Source organism: Uranotaenia lowii, chromosome 3 (assembly GCF_029784155.1).
Source record: "Uranotaenia lowii strain MFRU-FL chromosome 3, ASM2978415v1, whole genome shotgun sequence".
In the NCBI taxonomy this organism is placed as follows: Eukaryota; Metazoa; Arthropoda; class Insecta; order Diptera; family Culicidae; genus Uranotaenia; species Uranotaenia lowii.
In genome coordinates, this window is record NC_073693.1 from 40,577,680 (window position 1) to 40,595,914 (window position 18,235).

At 22.6% G+C, this 18,235-nt stretch overlaps 1 protein-coding gene across 2 annotated transcripts in view; it reads right to left on the reverse strand.

Moving 5' to 3' along the window:
• LOC129756799 (uncharacterized) overlaps positions 1-18,235 on the reverse strand; it is a 510,097-nt gene that overhangs the window by 93,608 nt on the left and 398,254 nt on the right. Inside the window, exon 8 of one of the 2 annotated variants that reach the window (XM_055753823.1) lies at positions 58-87. The exons of the other annotated variant lie outside the window; for it this stretch is intronic. Within the exon in view, the coding sequence (XP_055609798.1) occupies positions 58-87 (30 nt within the window). The remainder of the gene's footprint in view (positions 1-57; positions 88-18,235) is intronic. 2 annotated transcript variants of the gene reach the window in all.

The window sequence follows — 18,235 nt, forward strand, 5'->3', positions numbered from 1 at the left end:
AGTGTGCTACCGGCTGGCTGGGGGCTCTACAATCAAATTACAGCTAATGAAATTTACCGTGGATTTCCACTTGGGATTAGCACTGTCCTGTTTCGTTTTGTTTGTTTTATGGAACATTTGCGAGAATGGTAGATTGGTTTTTTTTTTCATTGAACACGAAATCGGAAATCGGAGAAAAATCGAAAGAAAAAACAAGAGGACAAAATGGAGAAAAAACTGTCAGATATGTACTAGGCAAAAAGTTTCGATCGTTCTCGATTGAAGCACAACGCTAGTGAATGAAAAATGTGTTCCAACTACAGGCGGGATGAATGTATTTAGTACAGTTAGAAACATGTAATAAACAATGAAGAAAAACCACACATTCACACTTTTTTACAAAAGCTTGTAATTATTTATTTATACTAAAAGAAAATATTATCAGAAAAATAACGCTGTATATAAAAAATTCCAGTGATATAATAGAACGTTTTGAAATTTAAATTTTTCATTCATGAACATTAAATTTAAATCAATAGCCTAAATTGTCAAAAATGTCAAAATTGTCAAAATTGTCAAAATTGACAAAATTTTCAAAATTGTCAAAATTGTCAAACTTGTCAAAATTGTCAAAATTGTCAAAATTGTCAAAATTGTCAAAATTGTCAAAATTGTCAAAATTGTCAAAATTGTCAAAATTGTCAAAATTGTCAAAATTGTCAAAATTGTCAAAATTGTCAAAATTGTCAAAATTGTCAAAATTGTCAAAATTGTCAAAATTGTCAAAATTGTCAAAATTGTCAAAATTGTCAAAATTGTCAAAATTGTCAAAATTGTCAAAATTGTCAAAATTGTCAAAATTGTCAAAATTGTCAAAATTGTCAAAATTGTCAAAATTGTCAAAATTGTCAAAATTGTCAAAATTGTCAAAATTGTCAAAATTGTCAAAATTGTCAAAATTGTCAAAATTGTCAAAATTGTCAAAATTGTCAAAATTGTCAAAATTGTCAAAATTGTCAAAATTGTCAAAATTGTCAAAATTGTCAAAATTGTCAAAATTGTCAAAATTGTCAAAGTTGTCAAAATTGTCAAAATTGTCAAAATTGTCAAAATTGTAAAAATTGTCAAAATTGTCAAAATTGTCAAAAATGTCAAACTTGTCAAAATTAACACAATTGAAAAAGTTGTCAAATTTGTCAAAATTGTCAAAATTGTCAAAATTGTCAAAATTGTCAAAATTGTCAAAATTGTCAAAATTGTCAAAATTGTCAAAATTGTCAAAATTGTCAAAATTGTCAAAATTGTCAAAATTGTCAAAATTGTCAAAATTGTCAAAATTGTCAAAATTGTCAAAATTGTCAAAATTGTCAAAATTGTCAAAATTGTCAAAATTGTCAAAATTGTCAAAATTGTCAAAATTGTCAAAATTGTCAAAATTGTCAAAATTGTCAAAATTGTCAAAATTGTCAAAATTGTCAAAATTGTCAAAATTGTCAAAATTGTCAAAATTGTCAAAATTGTCAAAATTGTCAAAATTGTCAAAGTTGTCAAAATTGTCAAAATTGTAAAAATTGTCAAAATTGTAAAAATTGTCAAAATTGTCAAAATTGTCAAAATTGTCAAAAATGTCAAAATTGTCAAAATAAACACAATTGAAAAAATTGTCAAATTTGTCAAAATTGTCAAAATTGTCAAAATTGTCAAAATTGTCAAAATTGTCAAAATTGTCAAAATTGTCAAAATTGTCAAAATTGTCAAAATTGTCAAAATTGTCAAAATTGTCAAAATTGTCAAAATTGTCAAAATTGTCAAAATTGTCAAAATTGTCAAAATTGTCAAAATTGTCAAAATTGTCAAAATTGTCAAATTGTCAAAATTGTCAAAATTGTCAAAATTGTCAAAATTGTCAAAATTGTCAAAATTGTCAAAATTGTCAAAATTGTCAAAATTGTCAAAATTGTCAAAATTGTCAAAATTGTCAAAATTGTCAAAATTGTCAAAATTGTCAAAATTGTCAAAATTGTCAAAATTGTCAAAATTGTCAAAATTGTCAAAATTGTCAAAATTGTGAAAATTTTAAAAATAGGAAAATTGTATAAAGTCCCTTCTGTCATTTTTGTCATTTTTGTCATTTTTGTCATTTTTGTCATTTTTGTCATTTTTGTCATTTTTGTCATTTTTGTCATTTTTGTCATTTTTGTCATTTTTGTCATTTTTGTCATTTTTGTCATTTTTGTCATTTTTGTCATTTTTGTCATTTTTGTCATTTTTGTCATTTTTGTCATTTTTGTCATTTTTGTCATTTTTGTCATTTTTGTCATTTTTGTCTTTTTTGTCATTTTTGTCATTTTTGTCATTTTTGTCATTTTTGTAATTTTTGTCATTTTTGTCATTTTTGTCATTTTTGTCATTTTTGTCATTTTTGTCATTTTTGTCATTTTTGTCATTTTTGTCATTTTTGGCATTTTTGTCAATTTTGTCATTTTTGTCATTTTTGTCATTTTTGTCATTTTTGTCATTTTTGTCATTTTTGTCATTTTTGTCATTTTTGTCATTTTTGTCATTTTTGTCATTTTTGTCATTTTTGTCATTTTTGTCATTTTTGTCATTTTTGTCATTTTTGTCATTTTTGTCATTTTTGTCATTTTTGTCATTTTTGTCATTTTTGTCATTTTTGTCATTTTTGTCATTTTTGTCATTTTTGTCATTTTTGTCATTTTTGTCTTTTTTGTCATTTTTGTCATTTTTGTCATTTTTGTCATTTTTGTCATTTTTGTCATTTTTGTCATTTTTGTCATTTTTGTCATTTTTGTCATTTTTGTCATTTTTGTCATTTTTGTCATTTTTGTCATTTTTGTCATTTTTGTCATTTTTGTCATTTTTGTCATTTTTGTCATTTTTGTCATTTTTGTCATTTTTGTCATTTTTGTCATTTTTGTCATTTTTGTCATTTTTGTCATTTTTGTCATTTTTGTCATTTTTGTCATTTTTGTCATTTTTGTGATTTTTGTGATTTTTGTGATTTTTGTGATTTTTGTGATTTTTGTCATTTTTGTCATTTTTGTCATTTTTGTCATTTTTGTCATTTTTGTCATTTTTGTCATTTTTGTCATTTTTGTCATTTTTGTCATTTTTGTCATTTTTGTCATTTTTGTCATTTTTGTCATTTTTGTCATTTTTGTCATTTTTGTCATTTTTGTCATTTTTGTCATTTTTGTCATTTTTGTCATTTTTGTCATTTTTGTTATTTTTGTCATTTTTGTCATTTTTGTCATTTTTGTCATTTTTGTCATTTTTGTCATTTTTGTCATTTTTGTCATTTTTGTCATTTTTGTCATTTTTGTCATTTTTGTCATTTTTGTCATTTTTGTCATTTTTGTCATTTTTGTCATTTTTGTCATTTTTGTCATTTTTGTCATTTTTGTCATTTTTGTCATTTTTGTCATTTTTGTCATTTTTGTCATTTTTGTCATTTTTGTCATTTTTGTCATTTTTGTCATTTTTGTCATTTTTGTCATTTTTGTCATTTTTGTCATTTTTGTCATTTTTGTCATTTTTGTCATTTTTGTCATTTTTGTCATTTTTGTCATTTTTGTCATTTTTGTCATTTTTGTCATTTTTGTCATTTTTGTCATTTTTGTCATTTTTGTCTTTTTTGACATTTTTGTCATTTTTGTCATTTTTGTCATTTTTGTCATTTTTGTCATTTTTGTCATTTTTGTCATTTTTGTCATTTTTGTCATTTTTGTCATTTTTGTCATTTTTGTCATTTTTGTCATTTTTGTCATTTTTGTCATTTTTGTCAGTTTTGTCATTTTTGTCATTTTTGTCATTTTTGTCATTTTTGTCATTTTTGTCATTTTTGTCATTTTTGTCATTTTTGTCATTTTTGTCATTTTTGTCATTTTTGTCATTTTTGTCATTTTTGTCATTTTTGTCATTTTTGTCATTTTTGTCATTTTTGTCATTTTTGTCATTTTTGTCATTTTTGTCATTTTTGTCATTTTTGTCATTTTTGTCATTTTTGTCATTTTTGTCATTTTTGTCATTTTTGTCATTTTTGTCATTTTTGTCATTTTTGTCATTTTTGTCATTTTTGTCATTTTTGTCATTTTTGTCATTTTTGTCATTTTTGTCATTTTTGTCATTTTTGTCATTTTTGTCATTTTTGTCATTTTTGTCATTTTTGTCATTTTTGTCATTTTTGTCATTTTTGTCATTTTTGTCATTTTTGTCATTTTTGTCATTTTTGTCATTTTTGTCATTTTTGTCATTTTTGTCATTTTTGTCATTTTTGTCATTTTTGTCATTTTTGTGATTTTTGTCATTTTTGTCATTTTTGTCATTTTTGTCATTTTTGTCATTTTTGTCATTTTTGTCATTTTTGTCATTTTTGTCATTTTTGTCATTTTTGTCATTTTTGTCATTTTTGTCATTTTTGTCATTTTTGTCATTTTTGTCATTTTTGTCATTTTTGTCATTTTTGTCATTTTTGTCATTTTTGTCATTTTTGTCATTTTTGTCATTTTTGTCATTTTTGTCATTTTTGTCATTTTTGTTATTTTTGTGATTTTTGTCATTTTTGTCATTTTTGTCATTTTTGTCATTTTTGTCATTTTTGTCATTTTTGTCATTTTTGTCATTTTTGTCATTTTTGTCATTTTTGTCATTTTTGTCATTTTTGTCATTTTTGTCATTTTTGTCATTTTTGTCATTTTTGTCATTTTTGTCATTTTTGTCATTTTTGTCATTTTTGTCATTTTTGTCATTTTTGTCATTTTTGTCATTTTTGTCATTTTTGTCATTTTTGTCATTTTTGTCATTTTTGTCATTTTTGTCATTTTTGTCATTTTTGTCATTTTTGTCATTTTTGTCATTTTTGTCATTTTTGTCATTTTTGTCATTTTTGTCATTTTTGTCATTTTTGTCATTTTTGTCATTTTTGTCATTTTTGTCATTTTTGTCATTTTTGTCATTTTTGTCATTTTTGTCATTTTTGTCATTTTTGTCATTTTTGTCATTTTTGTCATTTTTGTCTTTTTTGTCATTTTTGTCATTTTTGTCATTTTTGTCATTTTTGTCATTTTTGTCATTTTTGTCATTTTTGTCATTTTTGTCATTTTTGTCATTTTTGTCATTTTTGTCATTTTTGTCATTTTTGTCATTTTTGTCATTTTTGTCATTTTTGTCATTTTTGTCATTTTTGTCATTTTTGTCATTTTTGTCATTTTTGTCATTTTTGTCATTTTTGTCATTTTTGTCATTTTTGTCATTTTTGTCATTTTTGTCATTTTTGTCATTTTTGTCATTTTTGTCATTTTTGTCATTTTTGTCATTTTTGTCATTTTTGTCATTTTTGTCATTTTTGTCATTTTTGTCATTTTTGTCATTTTTGTCATTTTTGTCATTTTTGTCATTTTTGTCATTTTTGTCATTTTTGTCATTTTTGTCATTTTTGTCATTTTTGTCATTTTTGTCATTTTTGTCATTTTTGTCATTTTTGTCATTTTTTTTAAATGTAAAAAATGTAAATGCAAAAATGTAAAAATGTAAAAATGTAAAAATGTAAAAATGTAAAAATGTAAAAATGTAAAAATGTAAAAATAAAAAATGTAAAAATGTAAAAATGTAAAAATGTAAAAATGTAAAAATGTAAAAATGTAAAAATGTAAAAATGTAAAAATGTAAAAATGTTAAAATGTAAAAATGTAAAAATGTAAAAATGTAAAAATGTAAAAATGTAAAAATGTAAAAATTTAAAAATGTAAAAATGTAAAAATGTAAAAATGTAAAAATGTAAAAATGTAAAAATGTAAAAATGTAAAAATGTAAAAATGTAAAAATGTAAAAATGTAAAAATGTAAAAATGTAAAAATGTAAAAATGTAAAAATGTAAAAATGTAAAAATGTAAAAATGTAAAAATGTAAAAATGTAAAAATGTAAAAATGTAAAAATGTTAAAATGTTAAAATGTAAAAATGTAAAAATGTAAAATGTAAAAATGTAAAAATGTAAAAATGTAAAAATGTAAAAATGTAAAAATGTAAAAATGTAAAAATGTAAAAATGTAAAAATGTAAAAATGTAAAAATGTAAAAATGTAAAAATGTAAAAATGTAAAAATGTAAAAATGTAAAAATGTAAAAATGTAAAAATGTAAAAATGTAAAAATGTAAAAATGTAAAAATGTAAAAATGTAAAAATGTAAAAATGTAAAAATGTAAAAATGTAAAAATGTAAAAATGTAAAAATGTAAAAATGTAAAAATGTAAAAATGTAAAAATGTAAAAATGTAAAAATGTAAAAATGTAAAAATGTAAAAATGTAAAAATGTAAAAATGTAAAAATGTAAAAATGTAAAAATGTAAAAATGTAAAAATGTAAAAATGTAAAAATGTAAAAATGTAAAAATGTAAAAATGTAAAAATGTAAAAATGTAAAAATGTAAAAATGTAAAAATGTAAAAATGTAAAAATGTAAAAATGTAAAAATGTAAAAATGTAAAAATGTAAAAATGTAAAAATGTAAAAATGTAAAAATGTAAAAATGTAAAAATGTAAAAATGTAAAAATGTAAAAATGTAAAAATGTAAAAATGTAAAAATGTAAAAATGTAAAAATGTAAAAATGTAAAAATGTAAAAATGTAAAAATGTAAAAATGTAAAAATGTAAAAATGTAAAAATGTAAAAATGTAAAAATGTAAAAATGTAAAAATGTAAAAATGTAAAAATGTAAAAATGTAAAAATGTAAAAATGTAAAAATGTAAAAATGTAAAAATGTAAAAATGTAAAAATGTAAAAATGTAAAAATGTAAAAATGTAAAAATGTAAAAATGTAAAAATGTAAAAATGTAAAAATGTAAAAATGTAAAAATGTAAAAATGTAAAAATGTAAAAATGTAAAAATGTAAAAATGTAAAAATGTAAAAATGTAAAAATGTAAAAATGTAAAAATGTAAAAATGTAAAAATGTAAAAATGTAAAAATGTAAAAATGTAAAAATGTAAAAATGTAAAAATGTAAAAATGTAAAAATGTAAAAATGTAAAAATGTAAAAATGTAAAAATGTAAAAATGTAAAAATGTAAAAATGTAAAAATGTAAAAATGTAAAAATGTAAAAATGTAAAAATGTAAAAATGTAAAAATGTAAAAATGTAAAAATGTAAAAATGTAAAAATGTAAAAATGTAAAAATGTAAAAATGTAAAAATGTAAAAATGTAAAAATGTAAAAATGTAAAAATGTAAAAATGTAAAAATGTAAAAATGTAAAAATGTAAAAACGTAAAAATTTTAAAAATGTAAAAATGTAAAAATGTAAAAATGTAAAAATGTAAAAATGTAAAAATGTAAAAATGTAAAAATGTAAAAATGTAAAAATGTAAAAATAAAAAATGTAAAAATGTAAAAATGTAAAAATGTAAAAATGTAAAAAAAATGTTTTAAAAAGTCAAAATATTAAAATATTCAAAGTTGTGTTCAGTGTCTGTCAATCTGATAAAAACTGCAAATCTCCGTATATCCAACAAAGCCATAATCTGGGAAGAAGATAACAGAGTCCAGTCACTAATTAATCTTGAATCACTTGTTCAGAGGAAAAGAGACTCTTTTCTGTCCAGCTTTGTGAGTACGTCAGCTGCAGGACATTGACCAACTTCAACGGAGAAAATCCAAAACCTGATGACGATACGTTCATATGTGGTGCGGTAATCGGTTGCCGTACGCAGATGTCACTTATTGCATTTTTGCTTCGCTAGCTTTTACGGACTTATGGAGCATGAATGGAGGACCTCCTAGCACGATGATGTTGATACTGCCGATGAAGCTGATTGGGATCGGATCTGCTGCCTCTGGTCAATGAGCGAATGTGGCCACAGAAAGACAGACTGACAGTGGCCAGAAGCCAGAATGGAAGAGTATCTGGCTTGTGAGCTAGCTACTTCAATACACAGTTTCCATGAGATGATACCATTAAGTGTGTAGATACTTTATGGCTCAATGATATTGGCAGGAGGTTTAGCTCATCAAACAGTCAGTATCGGAATTGCTGGACCAGATGTGTGTGATATTGGAACCTCAAGAAAATCGCAAATGTGAGTGACATTCTCAATTTCGTACGAAGCTGAAAACTTACTTTGTCATGTTTCATATTGGTCAAATTTTCTTTTTTTAAATGATTAGCAAATCGCTACAAACTCTAAGGACATCCCTCCACAAAAAAAGTTAAACGCTTAGTCGCACCCATGTTTGTTCAAATCGCGGCAATAACAAAATGAAGAAGATAAAACTGCCGACAGGATGTGAAAAAAAGAAAGCGGAGGGGAAGTGCGACTAATTGTGTGTTTAGGGTGCTCGGGGTGGAAGAGAGGAGTTGTTTGAATAAGCCCATGGCCTAAGGGCGAAGGTTTGTTTTTGCTTTCTTATTGACACACACACAAACACAAACAGCCGAGCGCGAAAATTCGTGAAAAGTTTACTAATGTTGCTCCCAGGGAAATGTTTGTTGGTTAGAACGTGTGTGATTGGTTAAAATATTCAGATTGACAATCCTGTGACATGGCGGGAAAAGGGGGCTCTGTCAGTTGTCCTCGTTAAGCGATGTCAACAAAAATCGATTGAATCGTTCAATGGAACAAGTTGATTACAGCTATCCAATTACAAAATGAAACAAATTTTTAACACGGTATACAAATTTTCTAAAATAATGGCAAATTTTTGATATTGTAGGACCAATTTTGACAATTTTGACAATTTTGTCAATTTTGTCAATTTTGTCAATTTTGTCAATTTTGTCAATTTTGTCAATTTTGTCAATTTTGTCAATTTTGTCAATTTTGTCAATTGTCAATTTTGTCAATTTTGTCAATTTTGTCAATTTTGTCAATTTTGTCAATTTTGTCAATTTTGTCAATTTTGTCAATTTTGTCAATTTTGTCAATTTTGTCAATTTTGTCAATTTTGTCAATTTTGTCAATTTTGTCAATTTTGTCAATTTTGTCAATTTTGTCAATTTTGTCAATTTTGTCAATTTTGTCAATTTTGTCAATTTTGTCAATTTTGTCAATTTTGTCAATTTTGTCAATTTTGTCAATTTGTCAATTTTGTCAATTTTGTCAATTTTGTCAATTTTGTCAATTTTGTCAATTTTGTCAATTTTGTCAATTTTGTCAATTTTGTCAATTTTGTCAATTTTGTCAATTTTGTCAATTTTGTCAATTTTGTCAATTTTGTCAATTTTGTCAATTTTGTCAATTTTGTCAATTTTGTCAATTTTGTCAATTTTGTCAATTTTGTCAATTTTGTCAATTTTGTCAATTTTGTCAATTTTTTAATTTTTGTAATTTTTGTAATTTTTGTAATTTTTGTTATTTTTGTAATTTTTGTAATTTTTGCAATTTTTGCAATTTTTGTAATTTTTGTAATTTTTGTAATTTTTGTCATTTTTGTGATTTTTGTGATTTTTGTGATTTTTGTGATTTTTGTGATTTTTGTGATTTTTGTGATTTTTGTGATTTTTGTGATTTTTGTGATTTTTGTGATTTTTGTGATTTTTGTGATTTTTGTCATTTTTGTCATTTTTGTCATTTTTGTCATTTATGTCATTTTTGTAATTTCTGTAATTTTTGTCATTTTTTGTCATTTTTTGTCATTTTTGTCATTTTTGTCATTTTTGTCATTTTTGTCATTTTTGTCATTTTTGTCATTTCTGTCAGTTTGTCATTTTTGTCATTTTTGTCATTTTTGTCATTTTTGTCATTTTTGTCATTTTTGTCATTTTTGTCATTTTTGTCATTTTTGTCATTTTTGTCATTTTTGTCATTTTTGTCATTTTTGTCATTTTTGTCATTTTTGTCATTTTTGTCATTTTTGTCATTTTTGTCATTTTTGTCATTTTTGTCATTTTTGTCATTTTTGTCATTTTTGTCATTTTTGTCATTTTTGTCATTTTTGTCATTTTTGTCATTTTTGTCATTTTTGTCATTTTTGTCATTTTTGTCATTTTTGTCATTTTTGTCATTTTTGTAATTTTTGTCATTTGTGTCATTTTTGTAAATTTTGTCATTTTTGTAATTTTTGTAATTTTTGTCTTTTTTGTCTTTTTTGTCATTTTTGTCATTTTTGTCATTTTTGTCATTTTTGTCATTTTTGTCATTTTTGTCATTTTTGTCATTTTTGTCATTTTTGTCATTTTTGTCATTTTTGTCATTTTGTCATTTTTGTCATTTTTGTCATTTTTGTCATTTTTGTCATTTTTGTCATTTTTGTCATTTTTGTCATTTTTGTCATTTTTGTCATTTTTGTCATTTTTGTCATTTTTGTCATTTTTGTCATTTTTGTCATTTTTGTCATTTTTGTCATTTTTGTCATTTTTGTCATTTTTGTCATTTTTGTCATTTTTGTCATTTTTGTCATTTTTGTCATTTTTGTCATTTTTGTCATTTTGTCATTTTTGTCATTTTTGTCATTTTTGCCATTTTTGTCATTTTTGTCATTTTTGTCATTTTTGTCATTTTTGTCATTTTTGTCATTTTTGTTATTTTTGTCATTTTTGTTATTTTTGTCATTTTTGTCATTTTTGTCATTTTTGTCATTTTTGTCATTTTTGTCATTTTTGTCATTTTTGTCATTTTTGTCATTTTTGTCATTTTTGTCATTTTTGTCATTTTTGTCATTTTTGTCATTTTTGTCATTTTTGTCATTTTTGTCATTTTTGTCATTTTTGTCATTTTTGTCATTTTTGTCATTTTTGTCATTTTTGTCATTTTTGTCATTTTTGTCATTTTTGTCATTTTTGTCATTTTTGTCATTTTTGTCATTTTTGTCATTTTTGTCATTTTTGTCATTTTTTTGTCATTTTTGTCATTTTTGTCATTTTTGTCATTTTTGTCATTTTTGTCATTTTTGTCATTTTTGTCATTTTTGTCATTTTTGTCATTTCATTTTTGTCATTTTTGTCATTTTTGTCATTTTTGTCATTTTTGTCATTTTTGTCATTTTTGTCATTTTTGTCATTTTTGTCATTTTTGTCATTTTTGTCATTTTTGTCATTTTTGTCATTTTTGTCATTTTTGTCATTTTTGTCATTTTTGTCATTTTTGTCATTTTTGTCATTTTTGTCAAATTTGTCATTTTTGTCATTTTTGTCATTTTTGTCATTTTTGTCATTTTTGTCATTTTTGTCATTTTTGTCATTTTTGTCATTTTTGTCATTTTTGTCATTTTTGTCATTTTTGTCATTTTTGTCATTTTTGTCATTTTTGTCATTTTTGTCATTTTTGTCATTTTTGTCATTTTTGTCATTTTTGTCATTTTTGTCATTTTTGTCATTTTTGTCATTTTTGTCATTTTTGTCATTTTTGTCATTTTTGTCATTTTTGTCATTTTTGTCATTTTTGTCTTTTTTGTCTTTTTTGTCATTTTTGTCATTTTTGTCATTTTTGTCATTTTTGTCATTTTTGTCATTTTTGTCATTTTTGTCATTTTTGTCATTTTTGTCATTTTTGTCATTTTTGTCATTTTTGTCATTTTTGTCATTTTTGTCATTTTTGTCATTTTTGTCATTTTTGTCATTTTTGTCATTTTTGTCATTTTTGTCATTTTTGTCATTTTTGTCATTTTTTTTCATTTTTGTCATTTTTGTCATTTTTGTCATTTTTGTCATTTTTGTCATTTTTGTCATTTTTGTCATTTTTGTCATTTTTGTCATTTATGTCATTTTTGTCATTTTTGTCATTTTTGTCATTTTTGTCATTTTTGTCATTTTTGTCATTTTTGTCATCTTTGTCATTTTTGTCATTTTTGTCATTTTTGTCATTTTTTGTCATTTTTGTCATTTTTGTCATTTTTGTCATTTTTGTCATTTTTGTCATTTTTGTCATTTTTGTCATTTTTGTCATTTTTGTCATTTTTGTCATTTTTGTCATTTTTGTCATTTTTGTCATTTTTGTCATTTTTGTCATTTTTGTCATTTTTGTCATTTTTGTCATTTTTGTCATTTTTGTCATTTTTGTCATTTTTGTCATTTTTGTCATTTTTGTCATTTTTGTCATTTTTGTCATTTTTGTCATTTTTGTCATTTTTGTCATTTTTGTCATTTTGTCATTTTTGTCATTTTTGTCATTTTGTCATTTTTGTCATTTTTGTCATTTTTGTCATTTTTGTCATTTTTGTCATTTTTGTCATTTTGTCATTTTTGTCATTTTTGTCATTTTTGTCATTTTTGTCATTTTTGTCATTTTTGTCATTTTTGTCATTTTTGTCATTTTTGTCATTTTTGTCATTTTTGTCATTTTTGTCATTTTTGTCATTTTTGTCATTTTTGTCATTTTTGTCATTTTTGTCATTTTTGTCATTTTGTCATTTTTGTCATTTTTGTCATTTTTGTCATTTTTGTCATTTTTGTCATTTTTGTCATTTTTGTCATTTTGTCATTTTTGTCATTTTTGTCATTTTGTCATTTTGTCATTTTTGTCGTTTTTGTCGTTTTTTGTCATTTTTGTCATTTTTGTCATTTTTGTCATTTTTGTCATTTTTGTCATTTTTGTCATTTTTGTCATTTTTGTCATTTTTGTCATTTTTGTCATTTTTGTCATTTTTGTCATTTTTGTCATTTTTGTCATTTTTGTCATTTTTGTCATTTTTGTCATTTTTGTCATTTTTGTCATTTTTGTCATTTTTGTCATTTTTGTCATTTTTGTCATTTTTGTCATTTTTGTCATTTTTGTCATTTTTGTCATTTTTGTCATTTTTGTCATTTTTGTCATTTTTGTCATTTTTGTCATTTTTGTGATTTGTGTGATTTTTGTCATTTTTGTTATTTTTGTGATTTTTGTCATTTTTTGTAATTTCTGTAATTTCTTATTTTTGTAATTTTTGTAATTTTTGTCATTTTTTGTCATTTGTCATTTTTTTGTCAATTTTGTCATTTTTGTCAATTTTGTCAATTTTGTCAATTTTGTCAATTTTGTCAATTTTGTCAATTTTGTCAATTTTGTCAATTTTGTCAATTTTGTCAATTTTGTCAATTTTGTCAATTTTGTCAATTTTGTCAATTTTGTCATTTTTGTCATTTTTGTCATTTTTGTCATTTTTGTCATTTTTGTCATTTTTGTCATTTTTGTCATTTTTGTCATTTTTGTCATTTTTGTCATTTTTGTCATTTTTGTCATTTTTGTCATTTTTGTCATTTTTGTCATTTTTGTCATTTTTGTCATTTTTGTCATTTTTGTCATTTTTGTCATTTTTGTCATTTTTGTCATTTTTGTCATTTTAATAATTTTAATCATTTTTTGTCATTTTTGTCATTTTTGTCATTTTTGTCATTTTTGTCATTTTTGTCATTTTTGTCATTTTTGTCATTTTTGTCATTTTTGTCATTTTTGTCATTTTTGTCATTTTTGTCATTTTTGTCATTTTTGTCATTTTTGTCATTTTTGTCATTTTTGTCATTTTTGTCATTTTTGTCATTTTTGTCATTCTTGTCATTTTTGTCATTTTTGTCATTTTTGTCATTTTTGTCATTTTTGTCATTTTTGTCATTTTTGACAATTTTTGTCATTTTTGTCATTTTTGTCAATTTTGTCAATTTCGTCATTTTTGTCAATTTTGTCAATTTTGTCAATTTTGTCAATTTTGTCAATTTTGTCAATTTTGTCAATTTTGTCAATTTTGTCAATTTTGTCAATTTTGTCAATTTTGTCAATTTTGTCAATTTTGTCAATTTTGTCAATTTTGTCAATTTTGTCAATTTTGTCAATTTTGTCAATTTTGTCAATTTTGTCAATTTTGTCAATTTTGTCAATTTTGTCAATTTTGTCAATTTTGTCAATTTTGTCATTTTTGTCATTTTTGTCAATTTTGTCAATTTTGTCAATTTTGTCAATTTATCAATTTTGTCAATTTTGTCAATTTTGTCAATTTTGTCAATTTTGTCAATTTTGTCAATTTTGTCAATTTTGTCAATTTTGTCAATTTTTTCAATTTTTCAATTTTTTCAATTTTGTCAATTTTGTCAATTTTGTCAATTTTGTCAATTTTGTCAATTTTGTCAATTTTGTCAATTTTGTCAATTTTGTCAATTTTGTCAATTTTGTCAATTTTGTCAATTTTGTCAATTTTGTCAATTTTGTCAATTTTGTCAATTTTGTCAATTTTGTCAATTTTGTCAATTTTGTCAATTTTGTCAATTTTGTCAATTTTGTCAATTTTGTCAATTTTGTCAATTTTGTCAATTTTGTCAATTTTGTCAATTTTGTCAATTTTGTCAATTTTGTCAATTTTGTCAATTTTGTCAATTTTGTCAATTTTGTCAATTTTGTCAATTTTGTCAATTTTGTCAATTTTGTCAATTTTGTCAATTTTGTCAATTTTGTTAATTTTGACAATTTTGACAATTTTGACAATTTTGACAATTTTGACAATTTTGACAATTTTGACAATTTTGACAATTTTGAAAATTTTGAAAATTTTGAAAATTTTGAAAATTTTGAAAATTTTGAAAATTTTGACAATTTTGACAATTTTGACAATTTTGACAATTTTGACAATTTTTTCAATTTTGTCAATTTTGTCAATTTTGTCAATTTTGTCGATTTTGTCAATTTTGTCAATTTTGTCAATTTTGTCAATTTTGTCAATTTTGTCAATTTTGTCAATTTTGTCAATTTTGTCAATTTTGTCAATTTTGTCAATTTTGTCAATTTTGTCAATTTTGTCAATTTTGTCAATTTTGTCAATTTTGTCTATTTTGTCAATTTTGTCAATTTTGTCAATTTGTCAATTTTGTCAATTTTGTCAATTTGTCAATTTTGTCAATTTTGTCAATTTTGTCAATTTTGTCAATTTTGTCAATTTTGTCAATTTTGTCAATTTTGTCAATTTTGTCAATTTTGTCAATTTGTCAATTTTGTCAATTTGTCAATTTTGTCAATTTTGTCAATTTTGTCAATTTTGTCAATTTTGTCAATTTTGTCAATTTTGTCAATTTTGTCAATTTTGGCAATTTTGTCAATTTTGTCAATTTTGTCAATTTTGTCAATTTTGTCAATTTTGCCAATTTTGTCAACTTTGTCCATTTTGTCAATTTTGTCAATTTTGTCAATTTTGTCAATTTTGTCAATTTTGTCAATTTTGTCAATTTTGTCAATTTTGTCAATTTTGTCAATTTTGTCAATTTTGTCAATTTTGTCAATTTTGTCAATTTTGTCAATTTTGTCAATTTTGTCAATTTTGTCAATTTTGTCAATTTTGTCAATTTTGTCAATTTTGTCAATTTTGTCAATTTTGTCAATTTTGTCAATTTTGTCAATTTTGTCAATTTTGTCAATTTTGTCAATTTTGTCAATTTTGTCAATTTTGTCAATTTTGTCAATTTTGTCAATTTTGTCAATTTTGTCAATTTTGTCAATTTTGTCAATTTTGCCAATTTTGTCAATTTTGTCCATTTTGTCAATTTTGTCAATTTTGTCAATTTTGTCAATTTTGTCCATTTTGTCAATTTTGTCAATTTTGTCAATTTTGTCAATTTTGTCAATTTTGTCAATTTTGTCAATTTTGTCAATTTTGTCAATTTTGTCATTTTTGTCATTTTTGTCATTTTTGTCATTTTTGTCATTTTTGTCATTTTTGTCATTTTTGTCATTTTTGTCATTTTTGTCATTTTTGTCATTTTTGTCATTTTTGTCATTTTTGTCATTTTTGTCATTTTTGTCATTTTTGTCATTTTTGTCATTTTTGTCATTTTTGTCATTTTTGTCATTTTTGTCATTTTTGTCATTTTTGTCATTTTTGTCATTTTTGTCATTTTTGTCATTTTTGTCATTTTTGTCATTTTTGTCATTTTTGTCATTTTTGTCATTTTTGTCATTTTTGTCATTTTTGTCATTTTTGTCATTTTTGTCATTTTTGTCATTTTTGTCATTTTTGTCATTTTTGTCATTTTTGTCATTTTTGTCATTTTTGTCATTTTTGTCATTTTTGTCATTTTTGTCATTTTTGTCATTTTTGTCATTTTTGTCATTTTTGTCATTTTTGTCATTTTTGTCATTTTTGTCATTTTTGTCATTTTTGTCATTTTTGTCATTTTTGTCATTTTTGACAATTTTTGTCAATTTTGTCAATTTTGTCAATTTTGTCAATTTCGTCATTTTTGTCAATTTTGTCAATTTTATCAATTTTGTCAATTTTGTCAATTTTGTCAATTTTGTCAATTTTGTCAATTTTGTCAATTTTGTCAATTTTGTCAATTTTGTCAATTTTGTCAATTTTGTCAATTTTGTCAATTTTGTCAATTTTGTCAATTTTGTCAATTTTGTCAATTTTGTCAATTTTGTCAATTTTGTCAATTTTGTCAATTTTGTCAATTTTGTCAATTTTGTCAATTTTGTCAATTATGTCAATTTTGTCAATTTTGTCAATTGTGTCAATTTTGTCAAATTTGTCAATTTTGTCAATTTTGTCAAATTTGTCAATTTTGTCAATTTTGTCAATTTGGTCAATTTTGTCAATTTTGTGAATTTTGTCAATTTTGTCAATTTTGTCAATTTTGTCAATTTTGTCAATTTTGTCAATTTTGTCAATTTTGTCAATTTTGTCAATTTTGTCAATTTTGTCAATTTTGTCAATTTTATCAATTTTGTCAATTTTGTCAATTTTGTCAATTTTGTCAATTTTGTCAATTTTGTCAATTTTGTCAATTTTGTCAATTTTGTCAATTTTGTCAATTTTGTCAATTTTGTCAATTTTGTCAATTTTGTCAATTTTGTCAATTTTGTCAATTTTGTCAATTTTGTCAATTTTGTCAATTTTGTCAATTTTGTCAATTTTGTCAATTTTGTCAATTTTGTCAATTTTGTCAATTTTGTCAATTTTGTCAATTTTGTCAATTTTGTCAATTTTGTCAATTTTGTCAATTTTGTCAATTTTGTCAATTTTGTCAATTTTGTCAATTTTGTCAATTTTGTCAATTTTGTCAATTTTGTCAATTTTGTCAATTTTGTCAATTTTGTCAATTTTGTCAATTTTGTCAATTTTGTCAATTTTGTCAATTTTGTCAATTTTGTCAATTTTGTCAATTTTGTCAATTTTGTCAATTTTGTCAATTTTGTCAATTTTGTCAATTTTGTCAATTTTGTCAATTTTGTCAATTTTGTCAATTTTGTCAATTTTGTCAATTTTGTCAATTTTGTCAATTTTGTCAATTTTGTCAATTTTGTCAATTTTGTCAATTTTGTCAATTTTGTCAATTTTGTCAATTTTGTCAATTTTGTCAATTTTGTCAATTTTGTCAATTTTGTCAATTTTGTCAATTTTGTCAATTTTGTCAATTTTGTCAATTTTGTCAATTTTGTCAATTTTGTTAATTTTGACAATTTTGACAATTTTGACAATTTTGACAATTTTGACAATTTTGACAATTTTGACAATTTTGACAATTTTGAAAATTTTGAAAATTTTGTCAATTTTGTCAATTTTGTCAATTTTGTCAATTTTGTCAATTTTGTCAATTTTGTCAATTTTGTCAATTTTGTCAATTTTGTCAATTTTGTCAATTTTGTCAATTTTGTCAATTTTGTCAATTTTGTCAATTTTGTCAATTTTGTCAATTTTGTCAATTTTGTCAATTTTGTCAATTTTGTCAATTTTGTCAATTTTGTCAATTTTGTCAATTTTGTCAATTTTGTCAATTTTGTCAATTTTGTCAATTTTGTCAATTTTGTCAATTTTGTCAATTTTGTCAATTTTGTCAATTTTGTCAATTTTGTCAATTTTGTCAATTTTGTCAATTTTGTCAATTTTGCCAATTTTGTCAATTTTGTCAATTTTGTCAATTTTGTCAATTTTGTCAATTTTGTCAATTTTGTCAATTTTGCCAATTTTGTCAATTTTGTCCATTTTGTCAATTTTGTCAATTTTGTCAATTTTGTCAATTTTGTCAATTTTGTCAATTTTGCCAATTTTGTCAATTTTGTCCATTTTGTCAATTTTGTCAATTTTGTCAATTTTGTCAATTTTGTCAATTTTGTCAATTTTGTCAATTTTGTCAATTTTGTCAATTTTGTCAATTTTGTCAATTTTGTCAATTTTGTCAATTTTGTCAATTTTGTCAATTTTGTCAATTTTGTCAATTTTGTCAATTTTGTCAATTTTGTCAATTTTGTCAATTTTGTCAATTTTGTCAATTTTGTCAATTTTGTCAATTTTGTCAATTTTGTCAATTTTGTCAATTTTGTCAATTTTGTCAATTTTGTCAATTTTGT